The 25,456-nt window shown below is 41.1% G+C and overlaps 1 protein-coding gene across 1 annotated transcript in view; it reads left to right on the top strand.

The window, feature by feature from the left end:
• Positions 1 to 1,345: 1,345 nt before the first annotated feature.
• LOC123847241 (fibrous sheath-interacting protein 2-like) overlaps positions 1,346 to 25,456 on the top strand; it is a 69,311-nt gene continuing 45,200 nt past the window's right edge. Inside the window, exons 1-12 of the mRNA XM_064573621.1 lie at positions 1,346 to 1,626; positions 2,016 to 2,141; positions 4,533 to 4,694; positions 5,371 to 5,460; positions 5,828 to 5,967; positions 7,066 to 7,207; positions 8,121 to 8,231; positions 15,587 to 16,157; positions 19,210 to 19,310; positions 19,733 to 19,824; positions 21,662 to 21,671; positions 24,708 to 24,768. Of these exons, the coding sequence (XP_064429691.1) occupies positions 1,528 to 1,626; positions 2,016 to 2,141; positions 4,533 to 4,694; positions 5,371 to 5,460; positions 5,828 to 5,967; positions 7,066 to 7,207; positions 8,121 to 8,231; positions 15,587 to 16,157; positions 19,210 to 19,310; positions 19,733 to 19,824; positions 21,662 to 21,671; positions 24,708 to 24,768 (1,705 nt within the window). The 5' untranslated portion in view covers positions 1,346 to 1,527. The remainder of the gene's footprint in view (positions 1,627 to 2,015; positions 2,142 to 4,532; positions 4,695 to 5,370; positions 5,461 to 5,827; positions 5,968 to 7,065; positions 7,208 to 8,120; positions 8,232 to 15,586; positions 16,158 to 19,209; positions 19,311 to 19,732; positions 19,825 to 21,661; positions 21,672 to 24,707; positions 24,769 to 25,456) is intronic.

The following is a 25,456-nucleotide window of genomic DNA, read 5'->3' as shown; positions in this document are numbered from 1 at the left end:
AAGCAACATAAATGTTCATTGATGGTTGAATGGATAAAGAAAATGTGGTGTATACATACAATGTAATACTATACGGTCTTAAAAAAGGGAAAAAAAATCCTACCATATGCTACAACATGAATAAACCTTGAGGACATTATGCTAAGTGGAATAAGCCAATCACAAAAAGACAAATAACATGTGATTCCACTTATACCACTTATATAAGGTATCTGAAGTAGTCAAATTCATAGAAACAGAAAGGGTTACCAGGGGCTGGGGAGGAGGGAAGAAAGGGGAGTTGTTTAATGGGTACAGAGTTTCAGTTCTGGAAAATGAAAAATTTCTGGAGATCTGTTGCACAACAATGTGAGTATACTTATCATTATAAGATGGTAAATTTTATGTTTGGCCAGCTCTTTTATCACAATAAAAAGATGCATAAAAAAACATGGAGGCAAAGTACAAACTCTTGACACACCAGGTGCAGTCTCCAGCCCTTAATGTATTTACCGTCTAGTGAACTCCTAGGCAGCAGGGACTATGTTTTACTCACTGTTCTATCCTCAGCACCCAGCTCAGTGTCTGGCATAGGGCAGGCACTCAAGAAATGTTGGCTAAGCTAATGAGAAGGTAGAAAGAAATAGAAGAAAGGGGGAGAAAGGGAGCGAGAGGAGGCCAAGGAGATGATGAGCCCAAGACAGGAAAAGGGAAGACAAGGGAAGAAAGCATTGAGCCCTAAAAAAGTTATTGTGCCCTATGTGGGACCTGGAGAGATAGTATGCCTAGGGCAACGGGGGGTCATGGTATCTATAAAGTTGGCTGATGTGGAAAGCCAAGCCTCTGGCCCTAGGACAAACCACACAATTACTCGGGACATGAGTTGAACAGAATCACATAGCTTGTTGGGCGGGGGGACAGGAAGAACTCTAAGAATTACAGCCAGCTACCCACTGACACAAGTTGGTACATTCCGGTTTAGTTTAAACGAGGGAGTGTTGGGACGCCTGGGTGGCTCAGTGGGTTAAATGCCTTCCGCTCAGGTCGTGATCCCAGAGTCCTGGGATGGAGCCCCCCCGTGGGGCTCCTTGCTCAGCGGGGAGCCCGCTTCTCCCTCTGCCTGCCACTCCCCCTGCTTGTACTCTCTCTGACAAGTAAATAAATAAATAAAATCTTTAAATGAGGGGTGTTGCTTTCAGAGGGAAACGTAACCTCCGCCGCGCGCTCTCACACCACACCTTTGGACCACTTCCCCAAACGCTGAGGCTCTTAAACCCGCGCATGCGCTGAAGGTTCGCGGCAGCAGCGTGAGCGGTGAGTGGTCACCGCTTCCTTTCCCCTCCGGGTCGGTTCTGCGCGATGAGGACGTCAGCACCCCAGCGCGGAGCGCCGCACAGTGAGGGGCGTGGCCTAGAGGACGCGTTACCCTGGCGACCACCGTCTCGGCGGCCCAGACTTGATCAGAGCTTAGAGCCAGAAAGGTGTGCGTGAAGAGGAGAAACGGCTTGCAGCCCTAGCCCCCGGCACCCTGGGGGCTGACGGGCGGCCATGGATCTGTACCTCAACAACTGCTATAAGGCTGCTGAAGCCGCTGCCACTAAGGCAGCCGCCAGCAGCCTAACAGCCGACAGAGAGCACGGCGACACTGTGAGTGGCGCCGAGTCTCTAGTCACCCTCCTCCTTGCTCCTGGGAGGGGTCTCGGGGTGGCGGGCGGACGGAAGGGGCGGAGACCTCATCAGAGCGAGGGGGAAAGGGGTCGGTGCTTGACGACTCAGCTTCAGGCTCCCAGGCCCCGCAGCCAGTAGCGAGAGCTGCCTGTGGCCAGGACCCGCCTTGGGTGGGGCCCAGAGATAGGGCCGGTAACCCGGGGAAGCTGGGAGGCTTCCGGGTTGTCAGCAGGGAGGGCTCTTTCAACCCTGAGTGTAGGATTGTTTGGTTTATTTGGAAATATTAGCCCATTTTAATGTGAGTAGATTGGTCTAAACTAAAAGAACAGTTCGTAAAAATCGACAGACTTTCTCATTGTATCTGACAGGGCTCACACAAAAAAAACATTCCAGAGGTCGGAGCAGCTAATCTATTGGATCTTCCTCTTGGGGTCAAGCTGCCTATTATCCCAGGAAGCAACAATATATTCTATACTACAAATATAAGTGAAAAGGTAAACTGAGTTTTAATAGTGCTTAAGTGATTTTCTTTACCCTTTTTAATAGCTTGCTATTAAACTTGAAACACTGCTATGATTTTGCTTTATGTCAACTTCAACTTAACACACCAAGTTAAGTTAAATGAATTGATTGGTGTCTGAACTTCACTTTATGATGGAAGGCCCCATGATATGCCTCAGCCGTGCAGTTCAGCCTTATCTCCAACCCAGAGCCTCAGTTCCCAAAGGTTGGGTGGGGTCTTTTCTGCCTACCTACACTTATCTTGCTAATTCTTACATTAAGTTCTTTGTCCATCTGGCTCCCACAACCTGGCAGGCACTCTTCTCTCCTTTCTGACCTTCGATTTGAGCCATCCTTTAAGAGCTACTATACAAAGCCTTTCCCAAGTGTCACAACACCCAACTATCTCATCTTTCCTTAGAATTTACCTGCCCTTGGTCTGCACTATCTTACTCAGCACTGAGTCAGCACTGTTAGTGATGCAGTGTGTTGCACTCACATTGTTACACATTTTAAGTCCTCTGCCTAACACCCCGTGCTCTGTCCATAATTAAGGCCAAGCCCGAAGGAGGTTCAGAACTTTCTAGTTGAGAATGTGCTTTGATCACAATAGCAAAAGGTTCTACAGGAATAATTCTGACTTCCTTACTCTTGCACTGTCTAGCACATCATCAAGGATGAGTAGGGGCTTCTTGGTATTTCTGATAATTGTCTAATATATATGATTATTTTAGGTTTTATTGCTGGAAAACAATAGAGTTTCTCTTTTGAAAATGCATAATGTTCTACTAAATATATGCCAACCTCACAGAAATTGACTGAATCACACTCCCACAAATTAGCTTTCCTGAAACATACTCAAAACCTATTTCACTACTAGTAATAACACTGCTTCCTACTTTGTAACTGTGGCCCTATCTGCTGGGGTTTTTTCCTCAAATATCTTCTATTTGCTATTATTTCTGTTCTGTTCCTGTTTTTCACTTGCTAACTACTTCTTATTTCCAGATTTTTTCTATACTAAATTATATTGATTATCTCTGTACGTTATTATATTGATTACCCCAAAATATATGCATTTGATCACGATCAGGCACTATATTCAGGTACCCTGAAGACTAACTTTGTGGGACCTTTATCTTTTAGCAGGATCTCCTCAAGGAAGTAAGACTTTATATTTTACACCTTTAGGTGTTGTTGTTTTTTTAAACTCATTTTACCCTCATGACCACCTTGTAAGGTGAAGCTATGATTTATCTAAGGTCACAGGTAGATAGTAGCAGAGTTCAGACCAGAACCGCTGTCTCCTGATTCTTAGGCCATACTCTGTTACCTGACCTTGCTGCTTCCTCAGCTGCAGACCACTTTAGCAGATCACTACAGAAACAGGAAATTTAAAGGTCTTTCATGTTGTTTTGAATGCAGATAGAAGCAAAATGATGGTATTTGACTGTCTTTTTTCCAGTCAGATTAAAATGTAACAATATAACCTACCTATCTTTAGCTATGCATTAATCCAAACCTGACAACTGATCCTATACAACATTTTGATACCAAACTTATTCTCAGGTAATGTATTTATAAATTAGTTTGCTTATTAATGTACTATACTTAGGTAGCAACTGTTCACAAACTCCTTAAATTGCTTTTATTGAATGTTAATAGTAAATACTTTGCCAATTAACTTCGACATTCTGCTTTTAAGAAAAGATAACATGTTAAGTGAAAGGAACAATTTGCACACTTTTGAAAGTCTCCCTTGTGACCTCCCCCTGGCACATAGTGATGCTATAATAGACTCTTCAGTTCAGGGAAACCAATTACTGTAATTGACAATAGAAAGCTTACACTGGCCTCAACAAATGGATTTGTCTCTTGCTGGATAGGTCAGTAGCCCAGCGTTGGTCAACACATGTCTGTTACCAACAAAAGTCAACATCTAAAAGAAGCAATAATCAATCCACTAATTGCAGCAGTGTTTCAGCTGCCATCACTGTTGATCACTTCTCTTCTGGGAAAGATATGGGCTTCCTATCTAGTCTCACTGTAAATTAAATCATTGCCCAGAAGGATGTCTTTCTTTGCCCACATATGAAGCATCCTACCTGCCTTGCAGGACTCTTAGGGCCACACCTCAGTGTTCATGAATTGAACTGAGGTTGAGGCTACCACCCCAGCCTAAAGACAGCTCTGGTAGAGGAGAGGGGAAGAGAAAGGGCGTTAGATTTACCTAAATCAATCCATTTTCCGGATTCCCTCACTTCAGGTCCTGCTTTCATGTTTTATTTTCACTGACCAACCTAGTCATTTCAACAACTTGAGGTTTAAAAGTGCAACTTCATTCATTTTACACACATAATACTTTTGAATCCGTGTGTTTGCAGCTTTATCAGCCTTCTTATGACTTTAACCTGACTGATCCTTATTGCCAACTTTTGGAAACCAGCTATAAAAGTCTGCATGATCCCCATTTAAAAGCATACCATAAGCGAAAGGATATCCTAAGGAGATTAAAGAAGGGCGGTTACATCACCAGCAATAATAAAGTAGGTTGAAGCCTCCTTCCTCTTAACCAGTAGAAACCCCTAGGGACTTGATAGACATTCGGTTCTGTACTTCACTAGGAGCCTGTTTCAGCTTTGGTTAAACAATAAAGAATATTTATTAGAAAACTCAATTACTCAGTATTTGGATTTCTAAATAAGACTACTTGTTCCTTCTTGACTTTTTTCTTTTGTCAAATATGTAAAGACATACATACAAATGTTTTTATTTATGTATTTTTTCCCTACTGTAGTATAGTGCCTTTCCTCTGGCTTTAAAAGTAATAAAGGCACAGTATACCTATCAAGGGATATTTCCTATACGTTTTGAGAAGAGACAAAATGGAAACCTAGCAGAAAACAGCATGATGAAATAAATTGGGGGAGTGTTAAATGTCATTATTATACTGGTGTTTTAATAAAAAATTCATTGAGAATTGTAAATTTCTGATTATGATGTGAACCATATTATTGAAATAATACTATTTAGATAGAAATTTCCTGGTGATACAGCAGTTTTAGATACCGCTTTCCAAATTGCTCCCAAAATGTGCTATTATTACCCTTGATCCTAAAATTGTTACTAAAATGAATATTCTTATGACACTCTTCTCTGGAAAGCTTTATGATTGTTACAACTTTCTATTTATATGTTTGGTTTTTGATTTTGCTTTTATAGGTGATATGTACCTTGAAAGAATTGAATAAGTACAGGCAGTATCTGACCACTTTAAAATTAGATTTTGAAAGAAACTATGTAAGAGAACAAGTAAGTTAATACTTAAATTTGTTTTATTTTGGGGTCTGTAAGATAGTTTTTATGTAGGGTTTGGAAGAAAGGTTTGGTCCTTTGCAGAATATTTACTTATAATTACCTGACTTAGAATTATGAAGATAACAAATCAAATAAGAACCCTAGAGATTTATAAGATATAAAAAATTAGACCTTTGCCTTTAATTTACAGAGAGAAATTTTCACTTATCTGGAATGGAGACACACTAGACTTAAATGCACGTTAACAGAATTAACCATCTGTAAAGTGTAGGAGGTTTACCAAGCCCTACACTTAAGAGGGCCTATCGAAGGACAGGTCTATTTCTAGCCAGTATAAAGACTTTGATTTTTTTTCTCTCAGAAAATGATTGAAAAACAAGTAAATAAATTGTATGAAACCAGAAGAGCCTATAAGAGTTATGGAAACAAACCTTTCCAAGAATGGCTGTTACAGGAAGATACACAAGCAACTCCAGACCAAGAGCTGATAATAAAGCACAGGTACGGCTGAAGGCAATACATGGACATATTGTAGACCCTAGAAAGTTGTGAAAATACTAGAAAGAATTGCAAGCAGGACTCAAAAAAAGGATTAGACACTCTTGAACCCCCTATAGTTTTAATGTGGAGAGAAAGGAAAAGGGATTAAGAGGTAACGGGATTGGGAACCCCCTGGTACCAAGGCTTGGGGGGAGAGTTTCTACCTGAGAAACTGGACTCACTAGAAGCCCAAGAGGTAAGCCAAACTGAATTTGAAGAAATCCAAAGTCCAAATCCCTGAGCTTGGGAAACCCACATCCATAGTAGCAGAGAGAGAGAAAGTGTGTTAAGCATGTTTCAAAATTAAGTTGAAGGAAGTCACTGCAGGGTCAGAAAGGGAGAGTTCCTATAACTTTATCTGATGCTAATACAAACAGGTGTTGTTCCCCAACCAATCATGTATGTTCATTCAGCTACCACCCACACACATTCAGTGTTACTATTCAGAGGCCAAGCCCATGCCCCAAGAGGCAGAGATGAGCTATAGTTCTTTCTCTTCCTCCTTTATCAGGGACAAGGGCCAGTTCCCCTTACCCTGCCTCTTGAAGTCCATGGGTTCATGTCATGATATGCCAGAATACATGCTGATCCACCAGGGTCCCAGACTGGGAGTCTGCGGACCTCTCTGTACATGGAAGGTCATTCAAGGACTTGGGAATTACAGAGAGGCCAGTACCCACTTATTTTTAAAGGCAATTCAAATCGACTTGTGTTTTGAAGTCAGTCTGTAAGTTGATTTCAGCTGTCTTTGGAAATTCATGTTCCTAAAACTGCAGAGCTGTATGTAATCTCTATGTAAAATGCTTTTAATCACTCTGTTCCACATTTTGCCATTGTCCCAACCACAATAACAGATTTGTATAACAGGGTCTGGTAAAATTAGTGCAGTATGGTGAGCTGGTGGATCAGGTTAGCTTAAAGGTCCCTGAAAAACTCTACATTTTCTGTATTCAGGAAATAAAAAGCAACCCAGAAGGTGGTTTGGGAATATCAAAATTGATAATACCATCACAAGGGAAACACCTAATTTACCTTCCCTTATATTTGCACTTTTATTAGATATTTAGATATGATTAGTAGGGAATTAGACAAGGTTGAGCACACGGCAGAAAAGCAGAGCATACTCCGGATGAAGGAAGAAAAACAACGACATCAGGACCACATTAGAAGAAAACTTCATCTCCGTAGACAAATTGAAGAGGTGAGGAAAACCAAATTTTAAACATTGGAGGGGAAATTGCATATGTTTGTTGCATTGATAAACATTTTTAGCAGTCCCACCATATTACCTGAAGCTATTTCAGGTCTAAAAATTAAACCACTATTAAAAATAATAAAGAATAAACCACTATTAATCTTTTATCACTGTTATAATAGACACGCTTTTACTTAACATAGTGAGATTAATACCATAAATTATTTTGCATTTATAGTAATACCTCATCTGCTCTTAAAGCTTTAGAAATTAACTAGTGAAAAATAATCATGGTTGTTGGGGTGCCTGGGTGGCTCAGTCGTTAAGCGTCTGCCTTTGGCTCAGGTCATAATCCTAGGGTCCTGGGATCAAGCCCCACGTCGGGCTCCCTGCTCGGAGGGAAGCCTGCTTCTCCCTCTCCCACTCCCCCTGCTTGTGTTCCCTCTTTCATTGTGTCTCTCTCTCTGTCAAATAAATAAATACAATCTTTAAAAATAATAATAATAATCATGGTTGTATTCTCTCAAAATTCAGACAAGCCCATTTACTTATCTTCTCTACCAAAATACATTTAAGGGCAACAGATCACATATGATATACCCTTAGGCAATAAGAGAAAACCCTCTTGCCAACATCTTCGTAGATCTATCTTTGAAGCCAGGTTTATACTTGAATTAAGTTTCCAAAAGCAAAATAATTTCCTTCCTTTTGCCATTCCATTGCATCCACCAACATATTCCCAGTAAAAAGCAGTGAGAAGCCCATTCTAAAGCCAACATAAGATTTTCATTATTGTTAACCCAATTTTTGTAAGGCCCTTGACTTGATCTAATTTGCTTTTTGACATGATACCAAAAAAAAAAAAAAAAAGATAATGAAAGAGAACCCCTGCTAACTACCATAACATTGTGCTCCTTAGGAATGGAAGACAAAAGAGATGTTACTTTTGACAAAGATTGGAGAAGAAGTAAAAAGAGAAGCAAGAATTGAGGAACAACGTCAAAAAGTCAGGGAGGAAGCTCACCAGAAGGTAGAGTGAGCTTTTACTGATAACTTGGGCTATTTGAGGAAAAGCTTTTGCCAATTTTGATATTTTAAAGTTTGAATTAGCAAAAGTGGCCTAAACTCACGAGGATAGCTGTTGATGGAGAAACCTGGTTTGGTCTGAACCTGGACTTCAAGGACTACTCTGAAATGGGACCAGTCTGCAGAAAGAGCACTCTTCTTCATGCTGGACAACAAAAGGAAACTTACCCCTTACTACCTTCCTAGTTTTGTACTCATTATGACCAGAAATCTCAAAATAGGAATGAGGGTGCCCTTCAAGTAGACCATCATATTTGAAATATCTGTTTTGCATTTCCAGTAGCAAGCTGCTAATTAAATTTATAAATGTTAAATATATATTTTTAATATTTTAGAAACAAGCACTTCTAGAGAAAAAAATCGCTTATCACTTACAAAAAATGCAAAGAGATGACGTTAAGAGAGACAGACCGGAGGGAAATATATTTGAAAACAAAGGACAGGATAAAAGAGAAGGTGAGAGAGAAACAATAAATGATAAAGTATCTAAGTAGAAGATGCATATCTATATATTAAATATTGGTGGCTTGGGAAAAAAAAAAAAAAAAAACACCTCCATGTGCTTATGTGGTGAGGTCAGAAGACCCCTGGAAAGGGAAATCCTAGAAGCTCACACTACCTGTGCCAAGCACTATGCAAGGCATCTCCCCGTTACAGCTCAAGTTGTAAAGAATGTACACATACAATATTATTATATACATTATAACAAATTCAACACTTCTATAAAGTGGCTCAGTAGACAACACCGCCTGTACCACAGGCTTAAAAAGGAGCCGGGGCACCTGGGTGGCTCAGTCGGTGAAGCAGTGAAGCATCTGACTCTTGATTTCAGCTCAGATCATGATCTCAGAGTCATGAGATTGAGCCCCAAGTCAGGGTCGTGCCTGGCATGGAGCCTGCTTGAGATTCTCATTCTCTTCCTCTCCCTCTCTGCCCCTCTCCCCACTCCCGCTCATGTGCGCTGTCTCTCTAAAAAATTAATTAATTAATTAAAAAAGAGCTAGTAAGATGGGACAGTACAAAAAAAAAAAAAAAGAAAAAGATACGACAAAGAGGGAGAAAGATGTATATAAAGGGAGAGGGAGACAGAGAAGAGGAGCCAGTAAGAGAAAACATTACCAAAAAAATAGACTGCAACAGAGGGAGACAAAAAAAAATATTTAAAAAAAAAATTTTAACTGAGGACTAGTAAGAAAAGATTATACAAAACACAAAGAGAGCAAGCTAGTAAGAGAAAGAGAGAAAAAAAGTGTTTTTTAAAGGAGACAAAAGAAGAGTCATTTAAAATATACCAAGCATGAAACAGAGATAGATAAAAAATAAGACCAAAAAGGTTAAAAAGTTAGTGGCAGTAAGAAAAGATGGTACAAAAAGAAAGAATGAAATGAAGAGAAGAGGGAAAGAATGAATAAGAGAAAAAGAAAGAAAACTGAACAGAAGAAACCAGTAAGAAAACACACACACTAACACACACATATATACAACACACTGGATGAGGGCGGGTGGGAGGAAAACAAAGGCAAAGAGATAAGAGACAAAGAGACTAGACGAAGGATAAAGACAAACAGGCAAAGAAAAAAGGGAGTGAAAGAAAAGGGAGAAGAAACAGACATACAGGGGATAAAATATATGAACAAAGAGAGAGAAAGGGAGATGGAGAAGAAAAAATTTAAAAGCATAAGTCAGTAGGACAAAGCCAAATAAAAAGAGAGATTGTGAGAGTGAGAAACAAAGGAGTTTGAAAGAGCATCTAAAAAGAAGTCAGTTTAGGGGCGCCTGACTGGCTCCGCTGGGAGAGCACGCAATTTGATCTCGGGGTCATGAGTTCAAGCCCCATGTTAGGCATAGAGCTTACTTAAACTTTTTAGGGGCGCCTGGGTGGCTCAGTCGTTAACTGTCTGCCTTTGGCTCAGGTCAAGATCCCAGGGTCCTGGGATGGAGCCCCGCATCGCATTGGGCTTCCTGCTCAGCGGGGAGCCTGCTTCTCCCTCTCCCACCCCTCCTGCTTATGTTCCTGCTCTCGCTGTCTCTCTCTGTCAAATAAATAAAATCTTAAAAAAAAAAAACTTTTTAAAAAGAAGTCAGTTTAAAAATACATTAAAATTAGAAGGATGGATCAATCAATTCATAATTACTTACATACATACATTCATATACAGACACGTAGATCTGATTTTTAAAAAGAGAAGCCAGTAGTAAAGACAAGACAAAAAAATAGAGAAAAAAGGGAAAAATAAAGTAGCGAATATAATGAGATTAAAAGAAATGGGGGGAGTGGGGAGGGGATTGAATTAAGGGAAGGAAGGGGCAGGAAGTAAAGAAGTTTATATAAGGGGTGAGTCTGGGAAAAGGAATTACAAAGAGTATGAACCTGAGAGACAGAGAGACAGGATGCTGAAAAGAAGAAGCTAGTGGGAAAATTACATAATCATGGACAGGAGGGGGGAGATTGAGATCTAAAAAGAAGAAATTAGTTAAGAAATACAGTAAAATAAAATAGATACAGCGATACATAGAAAAGACTGGACTTTAAAAGTACATTCCACTGAGAAGGAAAAGGAGCATAAAAAAGATAAATAGGAAGATGTTCTAGGAAGCAGGTATGACAGCTTAAGAAGGGAGGAAAGGATGGAGGGATGGAATGGAAAGGAGGGAGGGAGAAAGCAAAGAATTTTGAAAGGGATGAGGCTAGGAAAATTGGTAAAATAAAAAATAACAGGATGTGAGAGTAAGGGACACAGGAGTTTAAAAAGCAGGAGCTACTGTGAAAATTAAGTGCAACTGAGGAAGGCAGGGAGAGAGAAAGATCTAAAAAGAAATTACTTAAAAATAGAGTAAAATAAAGACAGGTAAAGTGATGAGACAGCTCAACAGTAGTGGGTGGATGGATAGACAGATAGGATTTCATATAGGAGAAACCAGGAGTAAGACAGGACAAAAAAACATACAAAATGAGAGAGAGAAGGAAAGAAGTTGTTATAATGAGCCACAAAAAAGAAAAAGGAAGGGAGGGAGCAATAAGAAGCAAAGAAGGAAGAAAAGAAAAGTTTGTACAGGATGAGTCAATAGGGAAACATTACTTACAGGGGAGGGAAGACCAGTAAGAAAATCAAGTACAATTGTGTGATTTGCAAGAGAATTAAAAACTAGAAGGCAGTAAAGAAAGACAGTAAAATAAAGACAGAAAGATGATTGATAGCTGTATAGATAGCCAGCTAGGCAGGTGTATAGGTAGAAAAAAACCTGATTTTTTTAAAAATTTTATTTATTTATTTATTTGAGAGAGAGAGCACGTGCACGAGCAGGGGGAGGGGCAGAGGAAGAGAAAGAAGCAGACTCCCCACTGAGCAGGAAGCCTGATGCGGGGCTCAATCCCAGGACTCTGAGCCGAAGGTGGATGCTTAACCAACTGAGCCACCCAGGTGCCCCGAAAAAAAACCTGATTTTTAAATAGGGGAAAGCAGCAGTGAAGGCAGGACAAAGATGCATAAAGAAAGAGAGGGGAAAGGGGAAAAAAGTTTAAAAAGAGTAGTAGTAAAAAAGAGAGTAGAAGAAGAATGGCAGGAAGAAAGGAAAGAGGAAGGAGGAGAAATCGAAGAAAGGAACGCAAATGGGAGAGAGAGGGTGAGCAGATGGGTGAAGGTAAGAAAGAAGGAAATAGGAGGGAAGGAAGGATGAAGGAAGCAGGAGGGGGGGAAGGGAAGGGAGGAAAGAGGAAGAAGTAAGGCAAGCATGCAGGCAGGGAAAGAAAAGAAAGAAAAAGACAAAGAAGGGAGTGAGAAAAGGTAAAGGGTATCCAGAAGAAAGGGAAGGAGGGAAGAGGGAGGAATAGAGGATAGAGAGATGTAAAGAGAAGTCAGCTAAAAAAATAAGGGTGAGGGGCGCCTGGGTGGCTCAGTCGTTAAGCGTCTTCCTTTGGCTCGGATCATGATCCTGGGGTCCTGGGATCAAGCCCCCCTCCCCCACATCACACAGCAGGGGGCCTGCTTCTCCCTCTCCATCTGCCTGCTGCTCCCCCTCCCTGTGTTCTCTCTCTCTGTCAAATAAATAAAATCTTTTTTAAAAAATAAAAAATAAGGGTGAAGGGATGGACGGAAACCACGTAGATAGGTAGACAGGATTTTCTGAGGAGGGTCTCATACAAAAGACAATATTAAAAGGTAACAGGAGAGAGTGTGAAGGGGGAAAAGTTTAAAAGGGGAATCGGTATAAAGGAGTATATGAAGAATGGAGGGCAGGAGGGAGGAAAGGAGCAGGAAAAAGAAGAAAGGGAGGAGGTGAGGATAGAGGGAAGGCAAGAAGTAGGGGTGAGGAGGGAGGAAGGAAGGCAGAAGTGCAGGTTCACCAAAAGAAGACAAAGCAATCCAGAGGAGGAGTAGGAAGGAGATGTAGACACAGGAGATGGAGGTGGAAAGGTAGAAGGGAGGGGAGAGAGGGAAAGAAGAAGGCGAAAAAGAGAAGAATTCTAAACTGGGGTGAGACTAGGAAAATAGTAAAATAAAAAGAACAAATATTAGAGTGAGACACAGAGGAGTTGAAAAGGAGAAGCTAGTAAGAACATGAAGTACAGAGTGGAGGACAAGGAGAAAACAATCTAACAGAAGTCACATAAAATTGAAATAAAGATGGAAGGATGATAGCTAGATGGTAGGGAGGTGGATGGTAGCTATATAGATTTAAAAAAAGGTGGAAGCCACTAGAGGAGAATATATAGGAAAGGTAGAAGGAGAGAAAGGAGAGAAGGAAAGGAAAAGTGTTTAGAAGTGGAGCCAGTACAAAGAAAGTAAAGGGAAAATGGGAGGAAGGAGGGAGGGAGGGAAAAATGGGGGCAGAGGGGAGGAGGAAGGGAGGGAGAAATGAAGATGGGAGGGACGGAGGGTTGGAGGGTGAAGAGAGAAACAGAGAAGGAATGTGGCAAGGAGAAGGGAAGGAGGATGAAAGGAAGGAAGAAAGAGCAGAAGTAGGAAGTTAAGGGGGAAAAGACAAGTGGATGAGCGATGAATCCATAGAGGTAAGTGTTAAATACAGGAGAGAGGGAGACAATGGGAGAGGGGGAGAGAGGGGCCGTTGAGTAAAGCAAGTGCAATTATGTATAATGGGGGGGGAGGGGGGAAGACTTACAAAGGAGAAGTCAAGTGTGTGTCAACTATACTTCAATAAAAAGCAGTCAATAAAAGATACAATGTAATAAAGATGGATAGATATCTAGGTAGGTAAATGTGGGTAGATGATGGATGGATGGATAGATAGACAGGCAGACATGGATAGAAAGATATATACCTAAATAGATAAGCCTGATTTGAAATAGGAGAAACCGGTAAAGAGTACATAAAAGAGAGAATTGGAAAGGGAAAGAAAAGAAATGGAAAACTTTTTAAAAGTGGGCCAGTAAAGAGAGAGTAACAGAAAAAGAGTGGATGGGTGGATAGGATAGGATAAAATAGGGCAGGGGAGGATAAGATAGAGCAGGAGAGGATGGGGCAGGATAGGATAGAGTGGGGTAAGATAGGGCAAGAGAGGAGAGGATAGAGCAGGGTAGGATGGGGCAGGATAGGATAGGGCAAGGAAGAAGAGGGAAGGGAAGCAGGAGAGAGGAAAAGGAATAGAGAGAAAAGAAGTTTTAAAAGGAGTACAGAAAGTAAATGGCTTTTTAAAAGGTTTTATTTACTTATTTGAGAGAGAAAGAGAGAGCATGAGTGGGGCGGGGGGCAGAGGGAGAGGGAGAAGCAGACTGCCCACTGAGCACAGATCCGGACACGTGGCTCCATCCCAGGACCCTGAGATCATGACCTGAGCCAAAATCAGCCACTTAACTGATGGAGCCACCCAGGTGCCCCTATATAAAGGGCTTTTTTTTTAAAAAAAGAGAGAGAAAATATGTGCAAGAGAAAGTTTTTAAAGGACGAGCCAGTAAGAACAGACAATGTGAAAGGAAGGAAAGAATGAAGTTTAGGAAAGGGGAGTCAGTAAGAAAAGCTCATAATGTAGTTCAGTGAAATGATGAGGCTGTAACCTCTGCCTCCGGGATAAAAAAAAATCACTTCAGCAGCTATATTGCTTCCTCCATCTTTAACTGTTAACTCTTACTTTAGGTAGGAAGAAAGTTTCAGGTAGGCATCTTAAAGAGTGGCCACCTCAAATGGTTTTTAAAAAGGAAAATATAAAAAAAAAATCATGTTCACAGTATCATCACATAGGTGGACCGGAGAATGAAGAGATCTCTTTCACATATGAAATAGACTTCTACCACTATAATAAGGCTGTCATCTTCCACCACGTAGACCCAAAGGGATCCACATCTTTTTTTGTAAAGATTTTATTTATTTATTTATTTATTTATTTATTTATTTATTTATTTATTTATTTATTTGAGAGAGAGAAAGAGAGCAGAACGAGAGAGTGCACAAGAGTAAGGGGAAGGGCAGAGGGAGAGGGAGAAGCAGGCTCCCCACCGAGCAAGGAGCCCCATGCACCAGGAGTCGATCCCAGCACCCTGGGATCATGACCTGAGCCGAAGGCAGACCCCTAACTGACTGAGCCACCCAGGCGCCCCAGGGATGCACATCTTAAAACTCTAGTGGGAATCCAGTCAGCACACACAGTTTGGAATTTGTCTATCTAAATGATTAGCAACAGGAACTTCGGTCACCTCTTTCCCAGCTGAGGTCCATGAGCATTGTTGCCTCCACCAGAGCTCTGAGGTACGGCCCAGGATGATCACAAGCACTCTCGTGGGGTCTCCAGCATAGTTATTGCACTGCTGTGCCTCCCCACGCAGAGAAAAGGCCACATTCTCACTGGGCAGGCTGGAGGGTTGGAGTTTTTCCCTTCTCCCAGAAGACAACTCTGTTTCCCCGAGTAGAGCTTTAATTACACAAGATAATATCATAAAAGCGATTGTCCTGCCTCCCCATCACATCTCTCCTCAGGTTTCTCAACCTTGCCGTTACCGACCTCTTGGGCTGGATAGCGCTTTGTTGTGGGGGCCATCCTTTGCCTTGTGGACTGTTTAGCAGCATCCCTGGCCTCTACCCACTAGATGCCAGGAGCAAACCTCCCTCGCCACATCTGTAACAATCACCATGCCTCCAGACATTTCCAAATGTCCCCTAGGGGACACAAGTGCCTCCCACTGAGAACCCACTACTTACCCTCTCCAATTCCTCCCTACAGCTCCATATGTAGATTAGCATATGGCTCTCCTCCTACTGGGCCAGAAAGAATAAATAGAATCTATCTTGGATAACTTGGTCATTTCCACTATTTTAAAAAATAAATATTTTCCTGTGTTTCTTTAAGCTTCTTCAAAGATCAAGAAAGCAAGTGATACCGCCAGTGGCCAGCAATCGCACCAGGAACAAAAACGTAATTGAATTGATTACGACTGGAAGTGCTAGAATAGTAATTTGTGGAAAGACGGGATTTGGTACTGACCTCCTCTGCTTACAGGGCAGAGAGATCCTCACTCTGTCCCCTGTTGTGAAAGACGGATTTCGAGGAATGCCTACCCACAGGGCCATGGCCTCTCTTGCCCTCTGGGTCAGACTCCCTGCTTACACACTCAGTTCATGTCGCTGCCCCCACACGCCCAGGAGCAGGGCAGCCCGCATTTTGCAGCTGACAAGTCCACACGCCCAGTTCAGGGCCCTTCTTCTCCAGGGCCCCTGCTCCCGATCTCCTTTCTGTACTTTTCCATTACCAACAAGACCCCGCGGCATTTTTTTTTTTTTGAACCTGTTCCTCACTGGCCGCTACTGCTACCTCTCCTTGTTCGGCCTCTGCCTCCCAGGGAAGCTTTCACCTGCAGCTCATGTGTTGCCTTCCCCTGGAGAGTCATCCTTGCAGATTGCTGACTGGAGGTGCCACGGAGGTTTCTGAAGCCAGTGGCCCTAGGGACCTAGTGAGGACCGAGACCCCAATCAAAGCTCCTTCTCAAAAACCTGCCCTTCCTTAGACTTTGGACTTTCCGGGCCTGGAGTAACTTCTGTCGCTTTGCTGGCAGCAGAAATATTTTATTCTGCCACATATTTTTCTGCAGCAGTGGACCTGCTGCTCAGTATTGCCCATTCTCGATCCCCTGTTCCTTTTAGAACAGCCTGACAGAGTAGTAGGTGTTGTCGTTCTAAAATGTCAACCTATTTCTTGAGTAGGCTTTAGTACACGTAGGGCTAGCGCTGTTTGCTGGATCTAAGTGCCTTCCTTCCTTTTGCTTTCTCGCTCAGTCACCGATTTTTCTAACTCATTCCTCTGGACTTTGCCTTTGTGGGGCCCCCATAATGGCCCAGACTTTCAGGGAGCCTCCCCCCATCTTTCTGCTTCTTTCCTGAAGATGATGTCCAGATGTCTGGGGTCAGAGGTGTGGCTTATGTTCTTACTCCTCTGTGTGTCAGCAGTACGGGCAACACCTAAAGAGCTTATTAGAAATGCAGATTCCCAGGCCCCACCCCAGACCTACTGAATCGGAATCTACATCTTCACAAGATCCCCAGGGCTTTATATGCACATTAAAGTTTGGGGAACAGTGGCTTCCGTGACCTCATGGAGGTGGAATAAAGTCATGGCGCTTGGACAAAATGTCTTCTGCCTCTTCTGGTCTCCAGAGAACTGTTCTTCCCTGCACTGAGATAGTGCTTGGCCTGTTGGCATTTACAGTTCAGTGACTCATGGCCTGGTCTCACTGAGCTTAGAGTCCTCTGGCTTTCCCATCCCACCTCCATTCTGGCTGGCTGCCCCATAACGCTCAGGGTGGAGTGCTCTCACCTCCACCCCAGTTATCCCCTTGGCAAGCTCCCCAGCTAGACTCTCAGCCCTTTCTGGGCCATGTCCATCACACAGGAACCAAGAGTGGCTTGAGAAAGCAAAACCTCAAGAGGAAATAGGAAGAGGTTGGTAAAAAGGTACAAACTTTAGCTATAAGATGAATAAAGTCTGAAGGGCTAATGGAAAAACATGGTGACTATAGTTGACAGCACTGTATATATAACAGAAATTTGCTAAGAGAGCAGAACTTAAAATGTTTTCAACAATAAAATATAAATACGTGAGGTGATAGATGTGTTAATTAACTAAATGGGGGGGTCCTTTCACAATATATACATATATCAAATCACCACGATGTACACTTTAACTATCTTACAATTTTATATGTCAATTAGATACATCACTAACTGAAATTAGGAAGAGAGAGAGGGAAAGAAGGAAGGGAAGAAGGAAGGACCAACCTCAGAGAAAGCCTTGCTCTGCTTGACCATACTATATTGCAGAGTTTCTGGGCCATGTCCCAGGTGAGGAGGAGGAGGCAGCAAGTGGGAGGTAGCCTAAGAGATTTCTTTCTAGAGTCCCAAATGGGAAGCAGAGCAATAGTTCTTTTCTCTCTGTGCTAACTTCACTTGTCTGAAGCAACCAGGGCCCAAAGTAAGAAAAATGTGAAGCCTCATCTGATTCCTTTGTTCTCTAGCCTCTCCCACCACCCTTCCACTTTCCCACTATCTCTGAGCTATTGAAGGAGTGAACTTTCCCTCCTACCTTTCTTTAAGTCATGTCTTCCTTCTTTCTGAGCCCAGATAACTCTTGTTGGTGGGCTAGGGTATCTCCAGTACACTAAGGGAGAGTTTTCTGAGCTAAGTATTCCAGTCTGTTGCTACACAAAAAGGAAGGTTAAATTCTGGGAAGTTCTCAAGACAGTTGCATGGCCTGCAAAGCATACTGTCTTGACTATGTCATCCTATTTTGAATGACAGGTGCTGAATATTACTTGGGTGTTTATTGTGGCATCCCTCCTGTTAAAAATTCTAACCTCCTCTCCCCTAGTTCCACCCCCAAGCAGGTAGATGATTATGGAAGACTAGGGCAGAGTTCTTGTACTTAGGGAGTCAAAAATGAGAAAATAATAGCCCTATTGCATAATGGCTGTTTCGCATCTGTCAAGCCCCAAAAGTAGGCACAATGAAAGATGGGTCTCCAGACCTACATCTAGAAGGTATGCTCACTGTAAAAAAAAAAATTTATAGAAAAATATGTGATATATAGAATGCAACAACCTAATAAACATGGGGAAAATGCACTGACATTTTACTGAAGACATACAGATGGCAAATAAGCACATAAAAATGCTGCTTAATATTATTAGTCCTTAGGGAAATACAAAGTAAACCACAATGAGATACCACTACACACCCAGTAAAATAGCTAGAATTTAAATAACTGAATTTAAACAAGTATTTGCAAGGACTTGAAGCAGCTAGAACCCGGACACTGCAGGTTGGGGTGTAAAGTGGTAGAACCACTGTGGAAAACAGTTTGCTAACTTAGGTTAAACCACCATGTGATCCAGCCATTCCTCTCCAAGGTATGTGCCCAAAAGAAATGAAAATATATGTCCACATAAAGACTCAGCAGCATTATTCATAATAGCAAAAAAAAAAAAAAACTGGAAACAACCTAAATGCCCTTCAGTGGCCCAATGGATAAAATGTAGTACATCCCCATACTATGAAATACTATGTAGTAAGAAAAAGGAATAAACAATTGTTGCAGGCAACAATATTGATGAATCTCAAAATAAATATACTAAATGAAGGAAGCCAGACACCCTCCCCCCAAAAAAGAGAGAGAGTATATCCTGTTTGATTCCATTTATAGCAAACTCTAGAAAATGCAAACAATTTATAGTGACAGCTGATCAGTGGTTGCACAGGAGATAGGGAGAACTAGAGAGAGAGGGATGAATTATAAGGGGAACAAGGACACTTTTGGGGGTGATGGAAATGTTTATCTTGATTGTGGTGATGGTTTCATGGGTTCGTACATATGTCAAAATGGAACAAATGGTATGTTTTAAATGTGTGTGGTTCCTTGTACTTCAATTGTATTTTGATAAAATTGTTTTAAAATTCTATTACTTCTCTTTCATTTACTTTTAGAACCAGGCCATTCTCATAGTTTTGTAAAGATTCCTGCCAAAAAACCATCAGTCTTCGTATCTTCTCAGCCTGATGTACAGAAAAACAAAGCAGAACAAAAGGTAGATGCTTTGTATTGATCATTAATTTATCTGGTTAACTGTTATTTCTATGGGATATCCTCTACACTGGCATGGTACTGACTGGTCAGAGATAATGGGGTCCTACACAGATCTGGCTCCTCTCCCTAGCAGAGAAGGTTCTGAGTCAGCTTCATGTTAAATGTACCATACGGTTTAGCAGAAACTGACTTAAATATCTGATGATACTGATGATAGCTAATGTTTACTGAAAACTTGCTGTGGGCCAGGGCCCATGTGAAGCTAGAAGGAGGAGAAAGGGGCAAAACAGTTGACATAGGATACAGAGATGGAAGAGACATCATCACTACTCATGAGAACCCACTGTCCAGAGATTTAGACACATGTAAACAAAAGTCCTTACAATAAAATAAGAGGAGAGTTTTGATTTGTTCAAAATGCAGGAGGAGCACAGAGTATTTAGAGACTTGTCCTGCCTAGAGGAGCCTAAAAAGGCCTTATTAAAGGAGGGCTTCATCGAATTAGGTCTTGAAGTGTGAGTAGGAAGTTTCCAGATGAACAGATGTGAAGCTATAGTGAGGCAGTATTACAGACAGGTGTTAAAGTGTTCAGCGAGAGCCGCAGTGTGAGCCAGCGAAGCCAGGGCACGGCCACAGAGGAGACTGACAAGATAGGTTGCCGCCAAGGCTTTGTACGCCTTGCTGGAGAATGGGTTTAGCCTCTCCGTAGCAGAGAGCCATTGCTGCTTTTTGAGTAGAGATGTGAAATAAGAATGAGATGGGTTTTAAAAGGATAATCTGGGGACGCCTGGCTGGCTCGGTTGGAAGAGCATGCGACTTTTGATCTCAGGGGTCGTGAGTTCAAGCCCCACGTTGGGTATAGAGATTACTTAAATAAAGACACTTTACTTTTTTAAAAAAGATTTTATTTATTTGAGAGAGAGTAAGCCAGAGAGAGAGCACGAGGGGGGAGGAGCAGAGGGAGAGGGAGAAGCAGACTCCCCACTGAGCAGGGAGCCCGATGTGGGGCTCGATCCCGGGACTCCAGGATCATGTCCTGAGCCGAAGGCAGACGCTTAACCGACTGAGCCACCCAGGTGCCCCAAATAAAGACACTTTAAAAAAAGGGAGAGAGAGAAGTCTTTTTTTTTTAATTAAAAATAAAAAGATAATCTGGTTGAAGTGTGTGACATAGATGCAGTGTTTGAGGGAGAGGAGATTAGAGGGAAGATAGTTTTGAGTCTACTGGGATGGTCCAGATAAAAATGATATGGTGAGCGCTGTGAACTGTGTAAGACTGTTGAATCACAGACCTGTACCTCTGAAACAAATAATACATTATATGTTAAAAAAAAGAAGATAGTAGGAAGGGAAAAATGAAGGGGGGGGAGTTGGAGGGGGAGATGAACCATGAGAGACTATGGACTCTGAGAAACAAACTGAGGGTTCTAGAGGGGAGGGGGGTGGGGGATGGGTTAGCCTGGTGATGGGTATTAAAGAGGGCACATATTGAATGGAGCACTGGGTGTTATACACAAATAATGAATCATGGAACACTACATCAAAAACTAATGATGTAATGTATGGTGATTAACATAACATAATAAAATAAAAAATAATTTTAAAAAATGATAAGGCACTGGCAATGAGGATGACCCAGAGGCCACAGATTTAAGATATTTCAGAGTCAGACTATGTCCGAATTTGGTGACTCAATAGACGTGTAGATTGAAAGAGAGGGAGAGGATGAGGATGATGATGATGATGAAGATATAATTTTTGTATATAGGTTCTCTTGAAGTGGGATGTCTTTTCTCTGTGCCCCCATAGTGTTCACGCTGGCCTCTATGTCAGAACTCACTATACTGTATCATATTTTCCTGTCTGTCCTACTGGATGATAAACTTCTTGAGGTCAGGAATTGTATATCTTATTTTAATTCCAAGCAGTGTGCTCAATAAGCATTAGATTGGATTGGACTGGCCCTATCTGAAATAAATGGAGTAACTCTAAGCTTTCTAGAAGAGATCACTGGATAGATTGTTATGTCTTTAACCAAAAATATGGAAGACAGAGGAGGAGCAAGTTTGGAAAGATGGGAGTACATGGGCACATGATAAGCTTCATTTTGAACTAGTTAGTTTAGGTACCTGTGAGAGATATTCATCAAAGAGGTTGATCCTATGTATTAGCATTGAGACCAGAGCTTAGGAGAGAGGTAAGGGATCTGGAGCAAAGGGAGATATTATATCAATCTGCTTGCTCTAGAGCCAGCAAGTCTCTTTTAGAAGCTCAATTACTAATGAATGCTTTTTTCTTGAATGTTAGAACATACAGAAAGATAAAGAAATGACTAAAACATCACATACTTTAAATGATGAAGGTAAGAAAATGAACAATATTTATAATTGCTCTGTTATCTTTCAGTTAAATAATTATAGTTTTGTCATGTAGTTTTCCAAGTTATGCTTTTTTCCCGATTATAAAATCTGTGATTATTTGGATTAAGGAAGATGTAAAAATTATTCATGGTTGTAAATGTCAGTATCCCACATTTTTGAGTGATTGCTGGGTGAATAGGCCCTTAGGAATTTGCAAACCAGGGAGAAGTTAGAGTCTCTGCTGTGGCTGCCTATATGGATAGGCAGAGTAAGTTTCTGAAGTACTGCGATTTGTGCAGAGAATTCTCCCCCAGGAAAGTCTCTATCCTCTAATGTCATCCTTTCTCCCCAGACGTAAAAATACATCCAGTTTCCCATGTCCCCAGCTAGACTAGAGATTAGCTAAGTCTCTGTTAGTCTCAGCAAAAGATTCCCATGCATATTCTATACACACACCAAGAGCACTAGGACATCTCTGCCTGGGTGACCAATTAGCACCTCAAATCCAGTATGCACAAAACCAAATTCATCATCTTCCAGTCAGCCCCAAACCTGTTCTCGGTTCCTCCTTTTATTCAGGCACAAAGCCAGAGTCATCTTTGACTCTTGCCTATTGCCCATATTCTACATCCAAAAGTTGTCACATTTTGTCAAATCTGCCTCCTTTAACTATCTCATAATCTTCCCCTCCTTTCCATTCACACCACCTGTGCCCTTAACTACTGCAATAATTTGCCTCCAGTCTCTTTTTCCTCCTGTCAGTCTAGCCTACATTTTGTTGTGAATGTAATCGTCTCGAAATACAGCTTTGAACATATAATTCCTCTATTCAGAAGTCCTTGGTGGTTCCCCCTTGCCTACTGAATAAAGTGCAAAGCAGTTCATTCTGGGGCAGGGGGAGTGGTGGGAGATAAAGCTGGCAGAGTAATTTAGGGCCAGAAGTTAGGGAATTCAGGCTTGTCCCTCACAGTGGTGGTAAGACACTGGATGGCATCTTGTATTTGGAGATACTGCCTTTACTTGCATAAATAAATACATCCCTGACTGCAGTAATTCCAGACATTATGGCAGCAAGAACTATATCATTTTTTCATATTTAAAGGTACCTTTTCTTTCCCCCCCTCCCGCCAGGAATTAAAAGTATCTCACATCAAGCTCCAGATGCTTCTGCTAAAACAGAAAATGTCCCCACACATTTTATACAGGCTATTTTGAAACAAGAGGCAAGTAACATTTCTTTTGTCCCAGATACAGATAGAACAAATGAAGTATGAAATTATTATCAAGACTGGTATAACAGAGTTTCATTCATTAAAAGACAATTCAGAACAGCCTTATTCCCTGAAATTAGCCACCCTATAGTAAGATTTTATAAAAATTGAAATGCAAACCCACGGTAATAATGCTGTGCTACTTCAGACTTCCAAAGCTCACAGCTATCAGTTAGTGTTGTCATACTGTAAGTAGAGGGAATATCAGTAACAAGTTGTAAGCCAGCAAAAGTAGTAAGACTGAGACTTTAAATTTATTAAACGGATCCAAAATTTGAATGTTATATTTGCCTCCATTTTAACAGAGATTTACCAGAAGCAACTTGAATGCTCCCACTTAGCCCTTAGGTTAAAGGCTTCCTAAATGATGAGCTTCAAGAGCTTCAAAGTACAGACCTGTGCCCTGCAGAGAAAGCAACAAATCGGGCTTTGAGAATCATTTTCTTCTAGTGCTGATGGGTTGCGCAGAGACAGCCAGGCTGCCTTACCCTGTCCCCTCTGTGACCAGTGATCACTCACCTGATGGTGGAAAGTTGGCAGCATTCAGGGTGCGGCCTCTGGTCACAACATGGATTGCCTTTGTGGACTGCCAGATTGTCATTTTAAGAATCAAATCCACATCCTTGGCTCTGTTAGCACTGTATTAACCGGCTCAGCTGTTCTAAAAAGTTAACATGGTTTGAAAGAGATGTCATCAAGCAGGAAATTCACTAAAGTCTTCCCCAAAGTCTACCTTCACAACTAAGGTAGAAAGTGGCATCATTTGCAGTGTCCTACATGAAATGCATAGAAAGCAACAGACCCAATTATATATAGCTGCTCAAATGCAGCATGTTAGCCACAGTATGCTTCTCTGTATAGAAAAATATTTATCAAACACCTGCTGCGACAGGGCACTGTGTCACTGTGTCCACATCCATAATCGCTATGCTTAGTTTCCGAAGAAAAGAAACTTCACTACTTCGAGTTAGTGTAGTAGTTGTACATCAGGAATTTTTTTTTTCACTAGCCTCACTATAGAGCCAGGAAAAAAAGTATGCCCTGAGTTGTCACATGGATGACAAACCTCATCCTACATACTTTGCCCCCAAAAAAGTCAATAGACAAATTTAGACTATCTGTTTTTAAAGGAGGCTTTAAAATACACATGAACAATATGACTACATCAAATGGCCACAGAAACCTAATTTATTTGGAGAAATAGCATGACCACTTTTATTATAATAGAATAGGATACTATTTCCCAACTTATTTCACCCATTCCATCAGTGCCAGGAAAGGTACTTCTTGTGGCTTGTGTTTAGTTCTCAGACCTGGGAAAAAATTAGTCTACTCTTGTTGGATTTATCTTTCTGTACAATTATCTCGGTAGGTAAAGTTTTCAGCCAAATCAAAGAGTCATATCCTATATAGGCGGAAAACCTGCTCTCTGCCTTCCAGCTTTCTAAAATCATGTCCCCTATAGTTAACTTTGTTTAAAAACCACACATCATCTTTTTAGCTGTTCAATTGATTACCATCCATGCTGCTCAGTGCATTCCTCAGTTAATTTTAGAATACTGATGAATTCTACAAACCTGTGAATTTTATAAGTAATACATGTAGTATAAACCAAGTAAAACATGTACTTTTATCACAAATGGACTTCTAAAATCATTTTCTTAAATTTCTGTATTTTAAATGTGAGAAATAGCCGATGTTCAAATTCTTTTAAAACTCCTTTGAGGATTTTCATTGTTTTTTTTTTTTTTCTTGTGGCATATATAGGTGACATATGCTGATGTTAATGAAAAAAAGACCAAGAAACCAAGTTTTAACCATGAATCAGGTAAACAATAGCAACAGTTATTATGTAAATCCTGCCATCTACTCATCCATTCATTCCACGAACATTTATTGAGCTTCCACTACATGACAGACATCGTGCTAATTACTGCATACGTACAAGGTAGAAACCATACAAAATAGAAAAGCCATGCTCCCTATCCTGGATTTTACAGTTTAGTGGGGAACACTCACACCAATAACCACAACCCATTATGATAATTGTAATAATGGAGGTACGTACATAGTTCAGCGGAAGCATAGGGAAGCCAGGGAAACTTGTCCAGAAGAAGCCACAATTGGGCTGAGACATGAAGGATAAGAAAGAATTTCCTAAGCAGACAAATGCAAGGAGAACCTTCCAGGAAAAGGGAATACATTTACCAAGATATAGACATTAGAGCATAGTACGTTTTTGGAAATACAGATTTTCTCAGAATTGCTTTATCTAAAAGTTCAAGCTAGAGAATTGCAGGAAGTGAAGCTAGACTGCTAGAGAAGGGTTAGATCATTAAGTTTCTGGTAGGCCATGCCAAGAAATCTACCTTTTATCCTGTTATTGAAGGGCAACTATTTAAGAATATTGTCAAGGGTGTAATATAATCAGAATTTGTCTTTTCTAAAAAGGGAAAAAAGAATTAGAGGTGAGGGGACTAGAGGCAATGAGACAATAAAAATAATAGCATTTATTG

This window comes from Mirounga angustirostris, unplaced genomic scaffold (assembly GCF_029215605.1).
Source record: "Mirounga angustirostris isolate CCGP_5_RB_7025 unplaced genomic scaffold, mMirAng1.0.hap1 SCAF_11, whole genome shotgun sequence".
In the NCBI taxonomy this organism is placed as follows: Eukaryota; Metazoa; Chordata; class Mammalia; order Carnivora; family Phocidae; genus Mirounga; species Mirounga angustirostris.
Note: the sequence above shows the minus strand (reverse complement) of the source record. Positions and strands in the feature narration are given on the sequence as shown.